Genomic DNA, 24,543 nt, shown 5'->3' with positions numbered 1-24,543 from the left:
TTTTCTAATCAAATGAACACATCTATTGAAATGTCTTACGTAAGTGTCTTATCTTTAAAACTCATTACAGAATGGATAAACAAATTATATAAACAAATGGATTTGATTATTTGTAATATCTTCAATTTTTCACTTATTCTTACTCCATTTGTATAAACTTCAAGATTATAATTATTTTTTTAAAACCGGTTTTTTTCTAAAGTAAATTTTGATTGGTTAAATATTTCTCAATGATGTCCTGCCATGGCTTTGTTTGAATTTGTTTGTTAGCTTAAATTGTTGGTCATGAATGTTTGTCTCTAATATATAATTAACTGTGCATTTGTATTCAGATATCGCAGATCAAATTTATTCGTTCATTGTGTAATCATACTTTTTTTGATTGAGTTAAGTCTGCCAATTGATATTTTATCGTGTGTTTTTCTATGTTGTGATGTTATGCTATTGTTTCAGAAAAGGGGAGAAGGTTTGGATCCATTAAAACGTTTAATCCCGCTGCAAATGTTTGCAACTGTCCTAAGTCAGGAATCTGATGTGCAGTAGTTTGTTTATGTAATATATACGTGTTTCTCGTTTTGTTTATACAGATTAGACCGTTGGTTTTCCCGTTTGAATGATTTTACACTTGTAATTTTGGGGCCCTTTATAGCTTGTTGTTCGGTGTGAGCCAAGGCTCTGTGTTGAAGGCCGTGCTTTAACATATAATGGTTTACTTTTTAAATTGTTACTTGGATGAATAGTTGTCTCATTGGCACTCACACCACATCTTCCTATATCTAAATGGACCACCAAGTCATCGATGTACTGTTGTAACTATTCGAAAAAAGTCATAACCTTAATTTTACAGACTGAAAAACAATCTGGTTAATCTTTCTATTCCCTTTTTTGCCACTGTCTGGTCATAAAGCTCTAATAGTGTCTATAAATTTTAAGGTTCGACTGTTTCTGATAACGGTAACTCCAGATACGCGCATCAAATTTATAAATTGATATTTTCTTATATTACTTATAACTCGTGTCCAGATAATTGAAAAAATTGTATACATTGATATAAATATCAAAACATGATTCTAAACTGTGATGAATATGCTTTTTAAGATAAAACTACCATTAAGTAAGGGACTCACCTTTCCGTTGCGAATCGCAATCAAAATGTATTACTTTTGAAAGACAGTTTAAAAACACAAAATAGAAAACAATAGGTTTAATAATCCGAATACCACAAAAAATCAGGCTATTTTTAAAGGTTTTTGTTTTAACCGGAATCACGAATTTATGATTTCTTGAGAAATCGTAAACGGGTATTTGAACCAATTTCGAATAATAAAGTTTTCAATCAAAAACATAGGATTTATAGTTCTGAGATGATTAGTGTATAAAAGCAATCATGTTTCTAATACTAAAATTTAAAATTTAGAAAACTTAAACAATTTCTTTATGAACAAATGATACTTGATAACACATTTAATATTCTCCAAGCTGTTAAAAGAATAGATAATAAGTTTTATTGTATAGCAATATAGTAATATTTCCCACAGAACGTAACCAAAAGGTAGCGTGCAATAAATTCTTATATTGCGCTAGTGCAATAAATCTTCAAAATTCATGTCGTCATCAACGTTTAAATCTTAGTTTAAACCAATTTTGACTTTCACATATTATATTGCTATACAATAGAAGGGTTATTTGAATGAATATTGGGGAATATTGTCCCTCGTAGAACATATATTGCACTCGCAAGCTCGTGCAATATAAAATTCTACTCGGGACAATATTTCCCAATATTCATGCAATAACCCTATAAAATATCTATATATATAAGAAATGGTAATAGTATATATAGATAAAGAGATGTGGTATTAGAGCGAATAGGTTAACTATTTGCCAGCCACCAAGAACGGTGTGTATTCAACGATGTGTCACTTTACAGCTATTTATAAAAACAACAACATTCCATATATTGTTATCAAAGGTACCAGGATTATAATTTAGTACGCCAGACGCGCGTTTCGTCTACATAAGACTCATCAGTGACGCTCATATCAAAATAGTAATAAACCCAAACAAATACAAAGTTGAAGAGCATTGAGGATCCAAAATTCCAAAAAGTTGTGCCAAATACGGCTAAGGTAATCTAAACCTGGGATAAGAAAATCCTTAGTTTTTCGAAAAATTCAAAGTTTTATATACAGGAAATTTATAAAAATGACCACATAATTGATATTCATGTCAACACCGAAGTACTGACTACTGGGCTGGTGATACCCTCGGGGACGAAACGTCCACCAGCAGAGGCATCGACCCAGTGGTGTAAATTGTTATCAAAGGTACCAGGATTATAATTTAGTATGCCAGACGCGCGTTTCGTCTACATAAGACTCATCAGTGACGCTCATATCAAAATAGTAATAAACCAAACAAATACAAAGTTGAAGAGCATTGAGGATCCAAAATTCCAAAAAGTTGTGCCAAATACGGCTAAGGTAATCTAAACCTGGGATTAGAAAATCCTTAGTTTTTTGAAAAATTCAAAGTTTTGTATACAGGAAATTTATAAAAATGACCACATAATTGATATTCATGTCAACACCGAAGTGCTGACTACTGGGCTGATGATACCTTCGGGGACGAAACGTCCATCAGCAGAGGCATCGACCCAGTGGTGTAAATTGTTATCAAAGGTACCAGTAGTCAGTTATAAGGATCCGTCATGACAAAATGTGAAACAATTAAAAGAGAAAACCACAAACAAACAAAACCCAAACAAACAAACACCAAAAAGGAATTAAACAAGTAACAACTAACGACAACCCCCTAATTACAGACTCTTGACTTATTTACTTATACTATTATACTATTACAAAACAGCTAACAACAATACCTGTAACCGCATATTATTAAGGAAATATGGCACTAATTAGATTAATACGTACCAAGCGTTGAATATTCTATTATAAAAGAGATTGAGCTGTTTGTCTCCACTAAGATATGACGACGTTCACATGTGTATTGAAACAGGAGTAGTCATAAAAGGGCAGAGTATTAACAACTGTTGATTCAATTATACTAACAACTGCCGACGTTGAAATGTTGACCCTGTAACACTTATTCAATTATGTCTCATGATATTACAATTAATTATTTCAAACGCTACTTTCGTTCTTTATAGTTTTATTTTCTTTGTGTTTATATCCTTCAAATTAACAATACGAATTATCTATATTTCAGGTCAAGTTTCTGTAGTATATATTACAACAATTACAAAGTCATTGCAAAGTCATTATGGTAACTGTTAAGTCATGTTGTCATACAATCCCCATCACTACAACAATAACTGGTATTGAACTGTCTCCATTTCTAGTTTTACTATAATATTTAAACTATGATGTCCATTATGTTCCATTATTAATTAGTCTCATCACTACAAATTCAAACAATGGTATGATATAACGTATTTTTGTTTTTAATCTAATGTTTATACGGAACAACGATTAGCATCTTTATATTTGCAAAACGAAATGATTCATTATAATTTCGATCAATCATAATTTTATATGCCCTAATTCTATATCCTTACTCTTTTCCCGAGAGTATCTTATTTACCACGAGCTACATAACAGGTTTTACTTTTATAGCAGGATCCGCTTGACCTTTGGGAGCACCTGAAATTATCCTAAGTTTTTAATTTGGTTTGTCTTGCTCTGTCGTAAGTGTATGCAGCATGTTTATGTTTTTGGTATTTTTGTTTTTTCGTTGTACTTCTGTTTTGTGCCATGTCCTTGGCAGGTTCTCTTTTCCTCTGTTAACTTGAAATACTAATTAACTGAGACATTAAATGCTTGAATGCCCTGTTGCATTCATCATATTTTCAAAAACTCATTGTTAAAGATTGAAACGACACAAAATTGAAGATAAATGATTATTCTCAGAAATCACTATTGATCATAGGTCATGGGAAGGTAACCTCTGAATTTCTAAATGTAAATATGACAGAATTGAAGATCCTTTGCTACACATAAATGTTTTAAAAAATATAAATGTTTATTGACAAATAGTTTATAATGCTTGTCGTATTCCTAACCTTCCATTTGTAATGCTCTGTAGGCTGATATATGAACTTTTGCAATTTTAGTAACCGGGCATTAGGTAATAGGTTAAGTTGGGTGATAAATCGTTGCTCTGATTAGTTTATTATAATGTATTTAGTTAAAGGTGTTTTCATTATGTCTTTTATTTTATTCGGCGTTGCTTCAGTTCATTACAGACATTGTGATGCCATATTGTTAATACCTCGTATGTTTAAATTGATCGTTATGGAAGCATCTTTTTATCAATTGTACAGTATATAAGAATTTTCTTAGACACTAGATTATGATACGAAGAGGCCACCTTCATTCTTGTAATTTCAGTAGAAACAATTAAAACCTTTACAAAAAAAACAGTGTCCCTTTTGGTTATTTCATACAATTTGAGAACTAAGAAATGCACAATTATGAAGAGTTAATTTTAAAGAATGAATGATAAAAAAAGTCGTTACCATTTAAGTAAGTATATGTTTTTCTATCTTAAACTGAAATCTACTTTATCATTGTCCTTTTTATGTACTACAAATAGTTACCTGCATAAACTTAAACAAAATTTACTTTGATCATATTTCATTGTTACATCTTTCAAAATGACAGACAAGCACTACTTTGTTATCACAAAAATTTAGAATAAATAATTGAAAATCTGCAGGTTCTAAGTGTGTATCATTTAAGGACTATGTACTTAGCCTTATGCACAGTTATATAAATGAATACACTGGGTCTAAAACTGAGGTCTGTATATAGTATAATATACTGCCAACTTTAGACTTTCTAAACGAATTTCATGATATTGTACTCCTCAGTATGGAATTATACGTCGCTTGCAAATACTTCTGTCAAAATGCTTTTGAAACGGAAGGACAATAACATCAGCACAGAGAACATTTAAATTTGACAATACAATTAAGTTGGACAATTCACTCATACAATTAAGTTACGTTTATTAAATTATCTGAATTGATCATGCTTAACAATTGAGTAATTAAAATACTTATCTTTTGGTCTATATTCTGTGAAGTGTGGTATTAATGTAAAATATTTTGAAAGACCTGGTTATTTACATGTATAAGAACATTGAGTATTATGCCCTTGTTAAATCAAGCAAAAATCAACACGTACTGATCAGACGATCATTTTTATATAAAAAAACGCATTAATTATTTCGCTTTACTGGATATTATTTTGTACACAGTGACGGCTTGCATAAACATTTCATTTAAAATTTTGTAAATTGAGAAAAGTAAACTCCCTGAGATCAGCAGGTTCAATAGAATGATTTGATAATTTCTTAATTTAATATGAGGTTATACAAGTATTGTTCCATGTTTTGTGCTTCAGATTTGTTTTGTACATTTGTCTTTAGTAGAAATGCAGCCAAAAAGGGTTACCGCTCTATTTTGACAAGAAGGCAATTATTTATTCTACTCAGTACAAGAGCACAAAAAAATAAATCAAGCTTTGTAACAACGTGCAGGTGTAAGTGTCTTGGATGATACAAGTTCCTTACGTCGTTGTATGTTCCTTACGTCGTAACTACAATCCCCTTCCCTTTCATGAATTTGACCTACCGAATTACCGATCTGCTTACCCTTCCGGAGCACCTGAGATCACCCCTAGTTTTTGGTGAGGTTCGTGTTGTTTATTCTTTAGTTTTCTATGTTGTGTTATGTGTACTATTGTTTTCTGTTTGTTTTTTTCATTTTAGCCATGGCGTTGTCAGTTTGTTTTAGATTTATGAGTTTGACTGTCCCTTTGGTATCTTTCGTCCCTCTTTTGTTCATATTAAAGCATAACGTTTATATCTGCCTTTTTTGGTCAGTTAATTATAATTAAAATTACAGTAACTTTAATACGCATGCAAAATGCGATATCGCTTAGCCCTAATAAACATAGTCCTTAGGTAAATGAAAAGTGATACCTGACAAGCTTATAAGTACAAGACTTTGTTACATTTATCATCACAGTTTTGTTTTTAATCAAGTATACATAGTTGTCTGATTTAAAAAAAAAAGATGTGGTATGATTGCTTATGAGACAACTATCCACAATAGACCAAAATGACCCAGAAATTAACAACTTTAGGTCACATTACAGCCTTCATCAATGACTAACAAACGTGAAACCGGAAAAGAGCAGCAAACTTCCACTAGTAGGTATTTTACTTCAAATAAGAACTGATTGAAAAAAACAAACATTATTTCATTACAAAAATATAATGAACAACGTTTATAGCATCAATATCTTCTTATAGATAAGGACATGATAAACACCACGATGATTCAAACAAAATGTTTTCAAAAGTTAGTATCTTCAAGATGATGTTTCGATTGCGCGAATGTTTGTTTAACTCTGTGGAGTTGAGTTTAAATAAGGGAGTAAATTTGTTTAGATACTTGATATGCCACACTCCTCCAAGCCAACGAAATGATAATTGGTGCTGCTACATAGAAACAAAAAGTTCGAAAATGGAAAGCTGCAATAATCTTTATTGCCATTAAGTTAGTTTTCAATCCCTAATCTTTATCAATTTTAACGTAGAAAACAGACGTTTGGTCATTGTGAAAATAAATACAGTAACTTATTGTTGTTTATATCCTAGTCATGTTATATCTTATGTATCGCTGATCAACATCAATCGTGCGGTAATCACGTTTTATACACCATTTGATAATGTTGTCCTTATAGCTAGGATAATGGATACTGATGGCTCCCTTGCATTTTTATTGTAAAGCTCTCACTTTCAAGTGACATTATCTAGTTCAGAATTTCGTGTATCAATGATCGATACGTAAAAAAAGGATATAGAACCACTTGTTTAGTATGGTAAAGTCTTCGCCATTCCGTCGATAATTTAACGATGCAGTCGTGCTTTTATTTTTACCTTCAAAGTAATGTATCAAAATACCCATTCACTAAATATGTATCACAATCGTTCTCTTTCCCCTGATTTAAACATCAGCAAATGCAACTTTCCACCATCGAATATTAATTAACAATAAGCATCTTGTTTCGTTCGGGATTTTGATGGGTTATAGTTTATATAATGTACAATTACACACAGTCAATTGTCGTTTTTTTTAATTTTACATGGTGTTTTGTGGTATTTTGCGGTATTTGTTAACTTCCTATTTAACGTAAAACTGTAAAAAAAAATGTTTTGTATATGGAGCTTTAACGTATTCCAACATATTATTTCTCGTCCGAGTCGACTATTGTCTTATCAATTAGGTAAATATACTTATAAAAAATGTTCATTATTGGGATTGGGATGTCATCAATTGGTCTTCAAAACAGTGTGAAATACCTTACCCGTCTTCAGCTAGCCCCTTAACAAAAATGTGTACTTGTTTAGTTAAAAAGATCGTCATACTGCACTTCAAAACATAGAAATAATATAATATTAATAACAATATAAGATTACCAAATACCGGTGGCCTTTGACTTTAGACAGACGCAAAAATTTGGCGGAATTAATTTTTTTTATTGAGATTTCTACAAAACCGTATACTTCTAGCCAAAAGAGAAAAAAAAACCACACACAGCAATACGTACTGTAAAACGCAGTTTAAGAGAGGTCCGATTTTAGAATCGATAAGAAAAGAAACTAAGCAAAATGAGAATGATACATAAATTAACAAAAGACTACTAGCAGCAAATGACATACTAGCTCCAGATCTTAATAAAACTGATTGAAAGATTAGTTCTTCAACATATGAAAATGTTATGAATGCGTATAATATTCATAATTATTATACTGCAGAGAAACGCGACTGTCAGGTGTGTGCTTTATTGGTCATTATTTTCCAACACTTAGAATTCGTTTTGATGTAGAACTTTGATAGTGATCATTAATAATTACTGGACCGCATAAACCAAGTACACTGATTTAATTTCAGTATATGCGATCATTCTTATTATTCACTGTTTTACAGGAATGCATTTTACTTTTACAAATTTAATTGACTTTTTCTGGATATTTTTTTCTCGATTTTGATTGTTTCAAAAATTGAGAATGGAAATGAGGAATGTTTCAAAGAGACAACAACCCGACCATATAACATACAACAGCAGAAGGTCACCAATAGGTCTTCAATACAGCGAGAAATTCCCGAATCCGGAGGCGTCCTTCAGCTGGTCCCTTCATAAATATATCCTAGTTCAGTGATAATGAGCGTCATACTAAATTCCAAATGATACACAAGAAACTAAAGTTAAAAAAAATACAAGACTAACAAAGGCCAGAGAGGCTCCTGACTTAGGACAGGCGTAAAAGTGCGGTTTAACATGTTTATGAGATCTCAAATATCTATACCTCTAGCCAATGTAGAAAGGTAAACGCATAACAATACGCACATTAAAATTCAGTTCAAGAGAATTTCGAGTCTGATGTCAGAAGATGTAACAAAAGAAACTAAACAAAATGACAATAATATATAAATAACAGCAGACTACTAGCAGTTAAGGAAGCTCGCTTCTCAGTTTCAAAGTAATTAACTTTTCAAAACACTAGTTTATATTGATAAGGAATTAATAAAGGAATCCAAAAAGCAAAAAAACATGTCACCGTGCTTCTTTTCAAGATATGAGCCATTGAAATTGTGGCGGGAAAATATTATCTCTTGACTTTTCATAGCTTTATCATTGTCAAGTTAAAGTTCTCAAAAACTGTTAAAAAGTAATTAAAATTTTATAAGAATTTTACAGATGGCTTATCATTATACATGTTAAAGAATTTCAAAAAGAAAAATGGGGGTCACCGGGCAAATTTTTTCCAGGCATTTAAATGGATAAATCCAGAGGATTCCGAAAATGTGACAAAAAATCCAAAATATGACAAGCCAGCTTCTTTAACTGACATGCCAGCTCCAGATTTCAATTTAACTGATTGAAAGATTATGTCTTCATCATATGAATATTAGGCACAATCCCTCACGTTAGCGGTTTAGTATCATACCATCATAACATATATGAGAAGAACACAACCCGTGTCATGCCAACCACTGGTTTTTAAATAAATGTGTTTAGCTCCGATGCAAAGACCCTATAAGTGAATAAATATTAACGACACAATAATTATTAAAGCAGTTTTTAGCCTACTACATATGTATCTGTCTCCATCAAGTCTGTTATCTGGAAGGCATATCTTTTGAAAATTAAGAGACAAGATGAGGGTATTTAGTTGTTGTTTAAGTCCGTATGTTGATATTTGAGTGTACATTAATGTTGACTCATGTCAACGAATTTTGATAAGATAACACTAATGTTCACGACATAATTTAGATATTATATTAGAATAAAACAATAAGCCGATTCTACACCTTTGTTTTTGCTCTTCATAAAACTCCATCCAAGTATTAATTTATAGAGGTAAACCATAAAGGTCAAGGAACGGTCTTCAACACGGAGCCTTTGCTCAAACCAAACAGCAAATTGTAAAGAGGTACATACAATTACTAGTGTAAAATCATTCAAACAGGAAAACCAGCAGTCTAATCTTTATAGAAATAAAACGAAAAACGTGAAACACCTATGAACCACATCAACAAACGACAACTTCTGAAATAAGATTCCTGACTTAGGACAGATACAAACAATTGCAGCGGGATTAAACGTTTAAATGATACAAGCCGTCTCCCTTATCTGAAATAATAGTGTATCATCATACCATAGAAAGACATTCTTAAAACGTAAACACACAAATGAACATACACTGAACGAATAAATGTTATCTATGATACAATGGCAATACAAAGTTTATAAAAATAAGAGATGTATAATAAAGTATAAGTATGATACCGCTGTGAATTTTTAAACAATTTCAGAAAAACATCAACTTTGAAAATTAAAAAAATCGCGCCCTGCTTTAATAGCGCTTTGGATATATATATACAAATTTTTTTTACCAACATAAAACCGTTGAACCGTTTCTGTATATGATAAGATACTTTAATTAGACCGCAGACTACAATTTGTGTTAGTGAAGCACTTAATCAAGCCTTAAAGTTTTTGTTAGATTTTCGATTGCCAAATATTTTTCTTGCTAGTAGTATACTATTTTTACTTTGATCAATGTAAATGTATATGATAAAATACTTTTTTTACCGCAGACCACAATTTGTGTTAGCGCAGCACTAAATTAAGCCTTAAACTTTGGTTTAGATTTTTGTTTGTCGAAATATTTCTCTGGCTAGTAGTATACTTTGTTTACTTTGATCAATGAAAATGTTTAAACTTGCATCCTTTAATATAAGATCACATATGTGTACGTAAAATGAAACTGCTTTCTTCGATACGAATGTATCGTCAATCTAAATTATCCAATTATGTTATCTAAATCCATTTTTTTCTGGAATATAATTTTATATAGATGCAGTTTATTCATATCTTAGCTTTCGTTTGTCTATTACTGTTTCCAGACAATAGTCAGAAAGCCAAAATTCACAATGGATTAGTCATTTGTTGTAAACTGACTCAAAACGAAACAAATAGTATAATCGTTTTGTAAAAATGTTACAATGAATTCTAACCGTCTTCCCCAAAAATTATATATTCGATACTTAATATTTTATACATAAAGTATAGAGCCAAATGCAATGAATGAGAAAAAAGTTGTTATACAACTAGACGAAACTTACCAAAATTTCGCTGTGGATGCTTAAAATCAATACGAAAATACTAATAAGTCTTTGTTCTCGAGCCATTCTAATGCACGGTCGTTTGGTTAAGTCGTTAAAAGACCAAATAGACATATTCCATATATTTTATACCCAGTTGATTGCACGTGAATGTTCCAAGTCAATCATTGCTTCATCTAGATTGGTTGCAATAGAAAATAAAAAAATACCTACAATGAAAGGCGGTATTTAATTCTATAGCTTGTTAAAAACATCTATTAATTTTTACGTAACAATTTTAACATATAAGATTGTTTTTTTACAATATATCTTTCAAATATTACTTTTAATACCACATTTTAATGAAACCTTTCAATTCATCCTATCGATTAAATGAAATTTAAAAGTTTCGAGTTATTTTCTCAAATATTTGATATTTACATTTATGAATAAATGTATCTTTTATATAGCTGGTTCAACACGATTTAATTTTGTTTAGCAAATACGTTTTTTCTAAACTAAATATGAAATATTGAATTATGTTCACTATAGTGCAATATTAAATACATTTTGAATAAAAAAGTGTATTACAGTATAAGATGACGTAGAAACATCTAGAGTGATATCAGTTATCGACATCATAAACAGGAACGCTAAGTAGAACCATCCGCTCACATGATATATGGTTGTTTGCTATTTTATGGTAACCTTTACGGTTAATTTAGGCATGTTAAATAACAGTTTAAGTTACCGTTAAGAACGATTTTTGTCATTGACATCATTGAACAATCACCTCTTGCACTACTGAACTTACATAAGTTTTGTGACATTAGTAAAGTTAGGTTACCTAATTTGTACCTATTCTGACAGTCCACCCTTCTTATTTTCTGTTTCGTTTGAAGAAAAATCCTTACTTGCTATGTAGTTTCACAAATTTCGAATCCATACTGAATCATTGAAAAACGGGTTTAAAATGACTTCAAAGCCACCAAAGATTTAGTTGTACTAATAAATTGCGTCCATTCTGAACAACATATCTGTATAACTCGGATAAATTTTTTTTGTTGTATTTTCTTTTTTATATATTTGGCTATTGTCTATTCCTATATGCATTTTCCACAAGGGATGTCTGTGCCATATTTCAATTTTCAATTTTCAGTTTTTAATTTTTTTTTTTATAGACGCCGCATGTGGCGGTTCTCGAATTTCTCTTATTATCTAATAATCTGGAGAGGCAATGTAAGCTGACCGTTTAAGTCAATGATTAGAAAAGCGATTTATTTTATGAAAAAAGTAAAATCACAAAAAAAAAAAAAAAAAAAAAAAAAAATGACTTCAAAGCCACCAAAGATTTAGTTGTACTAATAAATTGCGAAACGATAGAAGAGGAAAAGGCATGCAAGATATAACCAGCATTGTTATCATCAAGACGAAAAGTGTTTAGTTCGAGTTATAGACATGTGGGTGAATGAACCAAAACAATGTGTGTCGAGCATATAAGTAAAACTTTACCATTATGATTGTCTGAAAACCAGTCAAAAATAAATATTTTCATTGAGTTTTACATTGTAGGATACACATACACACATGACTAAAAGCTTAAAAATTAAAAAATTAAAAAAAAAAGCATTTGGCTTTATCAACTATTATCCTTCACTTAATTTTCATTTAAAAAAAAAAGTAAAATCACAAAACTACTGAACTCCGAGGAGAATTCAATCGTAAAGTCCCTAATCAAATGGTAACATCAAATGACAAAACACATTAAACGATTGGGTAACAACTGTCATATTCCTGACTTAGTACAGGCATTTTCAAATGTAGAAAATGGTGGATTGAACCTGGTTATATAAGTAAGTAGAGTTTCAGTTTCTGTTATTCATTTTTAAGCAACATGACTTCAAACAATTGTTGCAATAGTATACTTTAGCACAACTATTGTACAAATTCATGTGTTTGATTTAAACTGCTGCCAAAGTGACGTAGTATTGAATTACATGTTCAACTGAATTTTGTTACTGTAGATTATGTATTTGACTCGCGCATTTTACTGATACTTTTTTGCCGTTTAAAAAGATGTACAAAATTTTCACATCTTCCAAAGCCTATTACGAAAACGACAACAGTATTTGTATATTTGTATGATTTAGAAACATGATTAATTAATTTTTGTATTGGATTAGATGCTGTCAAATTTTGTCAAGTTCAAGCAGTTTATGTATTAGTAATTTTTTGTCTTAAATGGAAAAGGGTGTGGTCTCAAACAAAAGTTTAGAAAAAAGAAAATGTTTCACTTTCATCAGCTTTAATAAAATATATGTAACAATAAAAATAATGTAAAAAGGTCATGTGGAGTTATTAAAATAATATCAATTGTACCATGAACGTATTGGTACGTGCTGGTTTCGTCATGAACGTTTTCTGATTTGACATCAAGTATTCAATTTTTAAGTTTTTTGTTCTTTTCCTTAACTCCATGGTTGAACTCGCCCCTGTCAAATATTTGCAGTCATATTTATTGTCCAGATATCAATTAAAAATTATTAAATTAATGTAATCAGACATTAGTTCTGATATTAAGAAAAAGAGATGGAAATATGCATGTTGAAAATATGTGTAATGCATTAACAAAATTTAATTATTATGACAGATTTAAGTAATAAATTATACGTAACAGGAGTTTAATTAATAGAATTATGTATGAAAAGGCCGTAAGTTCAAATTTCCATCAAACCTGGTCATAAAAATTACTCTTATATAAGCAATTTTATGGATAGAGATGAAAAAAATTAAATCTAACAGTATTAGAATTAGTGCACAAATTCAACAGAGACTTATACAAGATATAAATAATTGAAGTTATGACTTTGTTGATTATTTCTATGATAATAACAGTATCAATTTGTATCCGTTTTAACACACTATATCATATTTGTAGCCCTCAAATAGCACATTTATAAAATTCAATTTGTGTCATACCTCATATTCCGATATTTTAGTCAATCAATTTATAATCTTTAATGTTATGATATTTTTTCTGTTCCAACCGGTAATTAATATTTCAAACAAACTCCATTATCAAAGAAATAATCATATATGCATTACATTTCGTTTGCAAACTCATATTAATAAAAAAAAAAACGTTTTCATGAACGCTTCTTTTTAATTTACCCTTAAAATATTCCTTCTTTATTAGGTTTTCATCTACTTCAAAAACAGACTTTATATGGGTAGGGTTATCACGCAGTATTCAAGACGAACCACTAATTGCATTTTCGTATTACTAAAGTCTTCAGACACACGGTTTGGAACGATGATTTTATCTTATTTTTATTAAAATAATTTGAAAAATTGTGTTAAGAATGAGTATAATATTCGTGGATTTTATCTTAAGCCTATTACATATCATGTTTTTACAATTACCTTTATGGCTTATTGTTCATAGTTAACACAAATATGAAAAAGTATACATTATTCTTATATAAGGTGGAGTTGATTATTCAATAGAACACTTTTATAAAAAACGTTTTCGTGACTTGATATTACAGGACATGTTATAATTTAGTAGATTACAACACTATTGATTAAAAATCTGATGAAAGAAATATCGGTTTCTTTGCATTTATGAAAAAAAAACCGTTAAATAATAATTTGAAATGATATACATTTTATTTTAACATATTAAGCAATGTTTTCATAATGGAATACAATAGTATTACATTGTATAAACGAAGCAATTTCTGTGATAATAAATTTTCATTTGAGATTATACGTTACTGAATAAATATCTTTTTCATATGCTGTGACGCAACAATAGATGTTTGAAGGTTGATATCGTTTACAAAATACATGTTTAATGATTTTGCGGATTATATTATTCAAATATTAATTAAAATTTTGAAGATATACGTACTTTGTCTTTAATTTTCTATAAACGAGTATAGCAAATGTGCATTGCTCAAAAATTGAATCTATTTTATTGTTTGATATCTTTTTTCAAGCGTATTCACTTAAGGGAAAACAGCGATTTATGATTTATTGTCGAACTTGAAATAAATAATTTGTTGAATCTTTGCAATTGTAAATCATATAATTTTAACATACTACTACTAAATTAAGATGTACATGATAATTAATGAGAACGCCACAAAAGTTTTGTATTAATTCGCCAAAAACAAATTCCTACTTTAGCCGCTGGCAAATGTGAAATAATTCAAATAGCATGATTTAAATTACAACGATGAAAACGTCTAAACAAATATAGCAGTCAGCAACCAGCGACAACCAATTATCATGACCTACTGGTTTCCAGCTTAAGACAAATACACAAGTAATATTATGGTTACACTACTATTTTGATCTGAGCGTCACTAATGAATCTTATGCAAAAGAAACACGCATCTGACGTATTAAATTATAAGCCTGGTACTTTTGATATCAAATTATATTTTATTTTTAGAATGCTGTGTTATAGGAATGAAAGCCCTATTCGTGCATAAGATACATCTGTGATCACAATGATTCAAAATTCCAAAAAGGTTTGCCAAATACGGCTAAGGTAATCTTTGCCTGGGAAAAAAATCCTTATTTTTTTCGAAAAATTCTAAGTTTTGTAAACAGGAATTTATAAAAATGACCACATAATAATGCTATTGTGTTTAATGGGTAAAAAAAAGATGTGTATTACGGACCGAGTCGTAATAAAAAAGGTTAAAAGAATGAGTAATCAGCAAATAAACTCATCATAGATACCAGGACTACATTTAGTATACGCCAGGACGCGCGTTTCGTCTACAACTTACTCATTAGTGACGCTCGAATCCAAAAAAGTTAAAAAGGCCAAATAAAGTACGAAGTTGAAGAGCATTGAGGACCAAAATTCCTAAAGGTTTTACCAAATACAGCAAAGGTAATTTATGCCTGGGGTAGAAAAACCTTAGTATTTCAAAATATTCAAAAAATTGTTAACAGTAAATTTATAAATATAACAATATCAATGACAATTCATGTCAGCACAAAAAGTGCTGACTACTGGGTTTGTGATACCCTCGGGGAAATAAATCTCCACCAGCAGTGGCATCGACCCAGTGGTTGTAAATAAACTCATCATAGATACCAGGACTAAATTAAGTATACGCCAGGACGCGCGTTACAATATATAATCAGAATAAGTTAAAAGTGTCATTCAAATTCATAAAGATTATGAAGAGATGTATGTTCAATTAAAAAAATGCATTATGAGTTACAATTTATGACAAAAATCAGCAAAGACCCATCGAAACAACATCTGATAAAAAATTTAATAATACTTTTAGATATTTGGATTACATTTTGGCTCTCAATAATGACTACTTCAGTATGTATAATAAAGAAATTTATCCTGTTGAACTTACCTTAATTAAAACTAATACTAACAATGACCACTGCACTTTCTTGATCTTGATATCTATATCACTAACGAAAAGCTTAATACTACAATTTATGATAAAAGAGATGATTTTTCATTTCCTATTGTTAATTATCCATTTTTAGATGGCGACGTTCCCTTCTCACCATCTTACGGTGTTTATATATCTCAACTTATACGATTCGATCGTGTATGTAACAGTGTTTTAGATTTTAACGAGTTAAAATTATGTATTACTGAAAAACTATTACACTAGGGTTTTCGATATCACAAACTAGTCAAAACATTTACTAAATTTTATCATTGGTATAAGGACATCATTCCTAAATATAGCTCATAATGCAGACTTCTTATACGTTAAGGTATTTCACATCCAATTTGTTATGGAAATATTCTTTATAAAGCACAAAAATGTCAGTATTCACCGCAGAAACTAACAAAACCTTTAAATATACTTATTAAGAAGGGATATAGTTACGATACTGTTGTCAGGTTATTAAAGATTGCATATTTTGGCGTTAATATTGATTCACTTATAGGGTCTTTGCATCGGAACTAAACACATTTATTTAAAAAACAGTTGTTGGCATGACACGGGTTATGTTCTTCTCATATATGTTATGATAGTATGATTCTTAACCACTAACGTGAGGGATTGTGGCTTATATGCATATGATAGAGACATAATCTTTCAATCAGTGTAATTGAAATATGGAGGTGGCAAGTCAGTTAACTACTAGTAGTCTGTTGTTATTTATGTATAATTGTCATTTTGTTTATTTTCTTTGGTTACATCAGACTCGGACTTTAATGAGTTTTAAATGTACGTATTGCTATGCGTTTCTTTCTCTACATTGGCTTGAGGTATAGAGGGAGGGTTGAGATCTCAGAAACATGTTTATCCCCGCCGCATTTTTGCGCTTGTCCCAAGTCAGGAGCCTCTGGTCTTTGTTAGTCTTGTATTATTTTAATTTTAGTTTCTTGTGTACAATTTGGAAATTAGTATGGCGTTCATTATCACTTAACTAGTATATATTTGTTTAGAGGCTAGCTGAAGGACGCCTCCGGGTGCGGGAATTTATCGTTACTGTTGGTGACCTTCTGTTGTTTTTTCTATGGTCGGGTTGTTGTCTCTTTGATACATTCCACATTTCCATTCTCAATTTTATACTTACTTTGTAAGTGGTATGTTTCAATATACATGCTGAATGCAGAAGTTTTCATGAACTGAAAGTGTTGCAGTGCATTTTTTATTTAATGATTTTTGAATTAACTCGATTTAATATATTGAAAAATATAAAAACTTTGATTTTTTTCTAAAAAAATAAGGATTTTTCTATCACAGGAGTAGATTACCTTAGCCGTATTTAGCACAACTAAACTATTTGGAATTTCGGATTTTTTGCTCTTTAACATTTATATTGTTTTGCTTTACAACTATTTTGATCTGAGCGTACCTTATGAGTCTTATGCAGACGAAACGAGCGTCTGGCATATTAAATTATAATCCTGGTACCTTTGATAACTAAAACAATATAAACTCACCATTAATTCTAAAGATGAAAACTTCTTCTTTCGCGAAACGTGTAAAATTGTAGATCTCCCATGTAATTTTTATTTCAACTTGCTTCTGTTTCGTTGTACATCAGTTGATATTAAATGAATTTATAACCCTGCGGAGAAAAATAATTATCTGTTTTAAAGTAATCCAATACAGAGTTCATAGGTGTTCAAATGTATTCAAAATACAGACACACTTTTTTAAACCCATTACTTTACAGACTAATTTCGAATAAAGACAAAAAAATAGTTATAATTATTTAAATTCAATTTAATCAAGCTCAAATAAATCATTACAAAAATTCGAACCACTTTAAATCATATTACTATAGCTAACCTGTTTATTACTTGTTTATATTGGTTTATGTTAGTACTATAAAAAATAGACCAGAGCAGTAAACGAACTTTGAAGAAAACTTGATTATGAGCAAGTTTTACTTCATTCTATAAACCTTCAGCGATTATAGTTGGCATGTATGTTGTGTCATCCACCTTATGGTTAATGTTTTGACAAAGTTGTGAAGCATGGTCACGCCAGTACAATGTATCAATGAAATAACGTCAATTACTTGTCTAAAATATCTGAAGTGATTAAAAAAATTTACCAACGAAGTAATGTGGTCGATTATTTACTTAAACGCTTAGACTTTTAATGTAAAATCGTCAAGGAAAAGGGCGTCCTTGCTTGGTATTATTCCGGAGAAAACGAGATCTTTTCAGCAGATAATTGAAAAAAAACAACGTTCGTTACCATGTACCTACAAAACATAAAGTTACCGATTACTGTGGATTCATTAATATTCGTTGGCTTCGTTGACTTCGTGGATTTTAAGGGTAAAGAAGGACCATGAATTCAAATGTTCAACGGATTACAAGTTTTCTAAAGGAGTGTTTGCAGACTGCTCACACTACGAAATTAAACATCCACGAAAAGAAGTTTTCCCTAACCTATGAAAATAAATGAATCCACTGTATCTGGTTGTCTTCCTCTTTCCAGAATAATTAGTATTCAAATTATCTTAATTCTATTCAATTTTGGTAAATCAGTCAAATCATATGTCCGTTTTACTTGTCGAACGTTTGCAAGACTAAGTTAATTAGCTTAATTAAATGAGAGAACGTTTTTATCACCTCTCTCGGGAAGTTGGATTATTATCGTTTTAAGGTTTCTTCCGTCATATAGGTTTTATCATAAACTTGCTAAAACGAAGGTAAATTAAGAAATGCGATACGAAGCCACACAATTTTGTTAGTGCTATCTTCATTTTAATATAATTTTTATTACATTTCATATACAAGCTGTAATTTTTTGAAATTGTAAAAAGATTTAAACATTTACTGTGCTGACTTTAGATTTGAAAAAGATTTTAAAGCATAACATAACCTGACTGGCAAGGATGTATACTATTAGCGTAAGAACCACTTAAATCCAATATTATGAATTCTTTTTGCAACAAGATTTAAATAACACAAACATTTTCAATGATAATTTATCAATTATTGCATTTTAACAGTATCTTATACCGTACAAGTACATACATAGGTCAATGAGATATATTGTATCAGTGAGTTGATTTCGTTAGTGCGTTTCCCAATATCTCCGTTTATCCACAGAACTATGCATAATAAATATAGGTCAAACATTATGTGTGGGCTGGATAATTTTATAAAAGGTATCATAAGATTTAATTGCGTGATCTGTACAGAGTATGTACCATTATAAGTATATCCAGTTCTAATAGATTGACATCTTTTAGTATGAGAATTTTATATATTTAGTTGGGAAAAGGAAACAAATGTAAACAAGTTTTGCAAACTGACTGAAATGATATATTGGGTATATGTAATATAAGTTTATGAAAAGTTGACCCTGAAACACGTTCAAATATAAAACTCATCCATAAAGTAGAAGTAGAAAAAGAAAAAGAGGTTATCAAGTATGGGTCACCATACGAGCTTAATTTATGTAGAAAGCCCAAACTACTAAATACTCATTAGTTGTACATGTAAACACAAGTAATTTGAAAGAATCATGTTATGAGAATTTGTTCAACTTGTAAATACATATTTTTATTATCATTTTTTTTTTAAATATATAAGAGAAGATGTGATATGATTGCCAATGAGACAACTCTTCACAAAAGACCAAATGCCAGAGACATTAACAACTTAAGGTCACCGTACGCACTTTGATAATGAGCAAAGCCCATACCGCATAGTCAGTTACAAGGACTTATATAGAAGGATACGAAACTCTTAATTTTTGGAAAATATGTAGAGAATCGTTGGATTTGAACACATCTTCTATACATTTTTAAATTGCTTATATTTAATCTTATACCTTATTGATAACCATGAAAATGCTTCTGTACATGTAAAAAACAATAAGACTTTAGACAAAATGAATTTCATCAAAATCAATCAAGAACTTTTTAAGTTTTTAGCTGAACAGTTGAACTATATTTTATTGTTGTTTTCACACAAAATGTAGATTAATGCCCGAAAAATAATTACCCTCCTTTCTTAAATAATTCAAATTACATGAAGGACATGAACATTATTAACCAAATTAACTCTATTAATGTAGGAATCCTTTAAGTTTAAGAAAATCTTTATTTAATTAAAATCCACCAACAACTTTTAAAGTTTTAAGGTGTACAGTGTGGTTTCTCCAATGATTCTCTACATATTTTTTTTTTTATCGCAACAAGGATTGTTAAGAAGTTACCTATCCCTCTATATACGTCCCTGTCAGTTATAAAGGACCCCGAAATGACAAATGTAAAACAATTCATACGAGAAAAACCACTTTGTAGAAATCGAGGCGCTATGTTTCTGATACTGAATGCCTCAAAAGTTTTACTTGTCGTATAACAAAACCTTGGGGTGTCCGGATTGATCAAATGAAAGAAAGATCAACCGCAATGTGTGCAATGCGACAAGAAGACCTTAAAATATAAATTATTTTACTTTATAAAACGGAAACAAATATATTTCTGAAAAATGACATTTATTCTATTTTACCGATCACTTAAAATCTATTAAAGTATTATTTCCGTAAAATTATGCATTACAGAAATTTCATAAATGAAACAGTAAATGCAGCTCACTATTAAGGTATTTGTCATATAAGCTACATCAAAAGGAAAATCACAAAAGAACTGAACTCCGAGGTAAAATCAAAATGGAAAGCCCACTTTATATATAGTTTGACAGATGTTCTATCACTAAATAATTCAAAATTTGGTTACTTTGTTAAACGCATTTATCAAATCGAACTAGAGATAAAGGATACATCAGAGACAGTTATGTCAGCCTCATATCGTAGCTTACATTTAGAAATTGATGATGGGGGTCGGTTGAAAACAAAACTTTACGACAAAAGAGATAATTTTGTGACTTTTTCGTGTCTATGTAGCAACATTAATTGCAGCAGCGACAGCATACTGGGTATATATCCCCCAATTAATACGATATTCACGGGCTTGTATTTTATATCATGATTTTCTTGATAGAGGGTTGCTGCTCACAAGAAAGTTTTTCTCCAAGAGTTCCAAATGTTGAAGTTGAAATCATCCCTTCGTAAATTTTACGCACGCCATCGCTAGTTGTTCGACAGTAATCAAATATCCGTTTCATAGATGATAACGGATATTTTCTACAATCTTGCTCCCTTATCACGAATGTAAGCAACCGAATTTGTCTGTTTATCGGGTTTGTAATAACATTAACAACACGTGGTGCAGGATCTGTTTACTCTTGAGCACCTGATGATACTCTCATTTAAGTTTTAGTGGATTTTGTGTTGCTTAGTCTTTCTTTGTTGTGTCTTGTGTACTATGATATGTCTGTACGTCTTTTCTGTTTTTAACCATGGTGTTGTCAGTTTATTTTCGATCTACAAGTTAAAATCTCCCTCTGGTATATTTTGCTCCTCTTCGATAATTTCACCTCCAGCAACTTTGCTGTTATGTTATATTTTCTACAGACTTAATCGATTCGTGTTTATAACCTTGCAAGATATAAGATAAAGCAATATAGTAACATAATTAGACAGACAAGTCCTTTTTGTTGTACACTTTCGATGGAAATGTTTCCATGTGGTAAACCCCTGTATAGTGTTTACTTTGCTAGCCTTAGAACTATGGCACTATGTCAAGCAATATGTTGAGTTATTTGTCTTTTTTTTTTTATATGTTTTTAAATAAATATTAATCCTAGATGATCAGCAGTAGACTAAGTTTGCAAGAAATTCTTGTTGGGGAACTGACCCTTGTGAGTGTTGATAATATGAAAACTCCTCTCATTATGCAATTGGTTTTGACGTTGTTTTCATTTTTTAACTTAGGGTTCTGAATTATTTCAAAACAAACCAGGGCGAGAATTGTCCAAACTACATATCTAGTTCTTAAAACATTGCTGGAGCATTGAAGCTGAAATCATGTTGTTGTCTCTACCACTACGGTACAATGCAGCCTTTTTTTTAAATTACATTTTTTACATAACTATGGTTTTGTATAACTTCTTTTTCATCGTGTGAATAATCATTTTCGTATTGGATGTTAAGCTTGCTGGCTCCTACATAAATTCGATATTGTTATTGTATTCTTTTAGTATTGAATTAATTACGGAAAAAATCATGGAAGCCATAGATTTGTTGGAAATGTACACATGGCCTGGGCCGTGATATTCGAATTTCTTCTAAATCTATGGCTTCCATAAATTATTTCGACTCTAATAGGACAAATAATTTCATTCAAATACTGGTTAGACAGAGCTCAAATAATCACATACATCTTTAGCTTGCATTGATTATTTTGTAAATTACCGTTAGAAAAAAATATGTTTAATTCTCACATCCAATATTTGTGACTTTTAATTGACATGTTTTCTCGTAAGCTACCATCAAACCAAAACTGACCTGTCGTGGACTCGCTGAAATCAGATAATATGCGAATCATGCAATAGAACAGAAAATAAAACAACACCCACATCAGAATTCAATTTTAATACAATAGCATACAAACTTCGATGGTTACAAAAAAAACTGTATTGATTTTATACTGCAATTTAAATTAGTATATTGATAGCTTTTAAAATCGTAACAAATATCAAGATATTTTTCATCCCTTAATGAACCCCTGATTTTATACAGAAAGCGTTCCATGATGAAATTGACATTGTACAAAAGAAAGCTGTGTTACTATAGTTAGGAAATAAACACAACTAGTTGTAGTATATTATTTCTTTTTAATATGCATCCGAATAAGAATAAAAATTCTTTTGTCTTTTGTTTTATTTCATTTTTTAATACAATAAATCGGCAATGCGTTTGCAAATAAGTTCAAATACATGTAGATTTACGTGGGAGGTATATTGTAACATCCATTATTTTGAATATTTATGAGTCTGCGCTTAGTATAGATATATCGAGAATTTTCACACGGTGTTGTTTATAAAGCGAAAGAAGCACTATTTCCGGAAATGTTTTTTTAAAAGGACAGAAATTTAGTTATAAACAAAGTTTGTTAAGTTCGGTTCGAGAAATAAAAATTGTGATTAAATAAAATATACTGATGCATTTTTGTCCTATGCTTCTCAAACAAGGTCAGTCAATAAGATTTTGTAGAAATATAGATCACAAAGTATAATAATGTTTTGGATATTGGACTAGTTTTCTCAAGATCAGAGATGATAATTATTAGTCAACATTACATAATATATACACTGATTTCAACTACAGTATCTAGCAACTATGTGCAGCCTACAAAACTAAACACCCAGAAACGCAACCCGAACAATAACACCAAGATGAGGTGTAGGGATTTAGGGATTGCAAAATGAAATTCATTAAGAGTTTAGTGGTTATAATACACTTATAAAATTGATACAATGTACTAGTTTACACGTGAGGATAAACGATATACTGGAAGAGCTAGAGTGTTCATAATAATCATTCTCAAAAAAAATCACGTGGACACAATTTATTAAATATTCTTATTTTTAATTTATAGAACAGCAGAAATGGAAATAATTAAGATATAAAAAAATCAATAGTCAGTGAATATCGCTGATTGCTGTGTCTGATTTTCGTTTATTTTTGTCATAAATCAGGCCGTTGCTTCTATTATTTGGATTTATCATTTCGAAGCATTTCAAATGTTACTTAACGCCTTTGTTTTTCTCATTAATAAAGACAGAACCCTTTGTATTATGTATCTTCATGTAATTGACTATTTTGGATAGTTGTCTTTTTAACATACCTACTCATTTGATATTCAGAATGAATGGTACGACTTGTGAACTATTTTAAATACTAAGGATTTTCTTATCCAAGGCATAGACAATCTCAGACGTAGTTGGCACAAAGTTTATTTTTAGGTTATCAATGCTCCTTAACTTTAAACTTGTTTGGCTTTCTGACTATTTTGATCTGAGCGTTAGTGCTTAGTTTTATGAAGATAAAACGCGCGTCTGGTATGCTAATTTGTCATCCTGGTACCTTGATAACTATAAGCATGTCGAAATGTATTATTTTATTTTCTGTTATTTTCATGCTATTTTCACATTTCCTGACTGGTGTGAGAAAAATATTTCTAATCTCTAGTGAAAAATCTGTTCTCAGCTAATGATTGGACGAAAATTAATTGTGACGTCAAATATTCCTGCTTTCTTCTGAATTGACAGTGGAATTCTAATTATTTAAAAAGTTTGGCAAGCCTCGCGCTTTAAATATTAAAATCTAACTGTCTCTAGTTGAGAAATATCGTAACACACTTGTTGCTGTTGTGGAATCTATATGATTATTCATTTATTTCTTTGTATTGAATGTTATTGCATTTATTGGTACTGTAGTCCTGTCATGATATGTTGA

General features: G+C 30.5%; 1 protein-coding gene across 3 annotated transcripts in view; it reads right to left on the bottom strand.

The window, feature by feature from the left end:
- LOC134712668 (A disintegrin and metalloproteinase with thrombospondin motifs 16-like) overlaps nt 1–24,543 on the bottom strand; it is a 57,688-nt gene that overhangs the window by 32,178 nt on the left and 967 nt on the right. Inside the window, exons 2-3 of one of the 3 annotated variants that reach the window (XM_063574420.1) lie at nt 17,655–17,782; nt 10,724–10,932 (exon numbers count right to left, since the gene is read on the bottom strand). In XM_063574420.1, the coding sequence (XP_063430490.1) occupies nt 10,724–10,837 (114 nt within the window). In that variant the 5' untranslated portion in view covers nt 10,838–10,932; nt 17,655–17,782. The remainder of the gene's footprint in view (nt 1–10,723; nt 10,933–17,654; nt 17,783–24,543) is intronic. The other 2 variants (XM_063574421.1, XM_063574422.1) reach the window with 2 other exon arrangements.

The sequence above is a fragment of the Mytilus trossulus genome, chromosome 3, assembly GCF_036588685.1.
Source record: "Mytilus trossulus isolate FHL-02 chromosome 3, PNRI_Mtr1.1.1.hap1, whole genome shotgun sequence".
In the NCBI taxonomy this organism is placed as follows: domain Eukaryota; kingdom Metazoa; phylum Mollusca; class Bivalvia; order Mytilida; family Mytilidae; genus Mytilus; species Mytilus trossulus.
The sequence above is the reverse complement of the archived record's forward strand: the minus strand, read 5'-3'. Positions and strand labels throughout refer to the sequence as shown.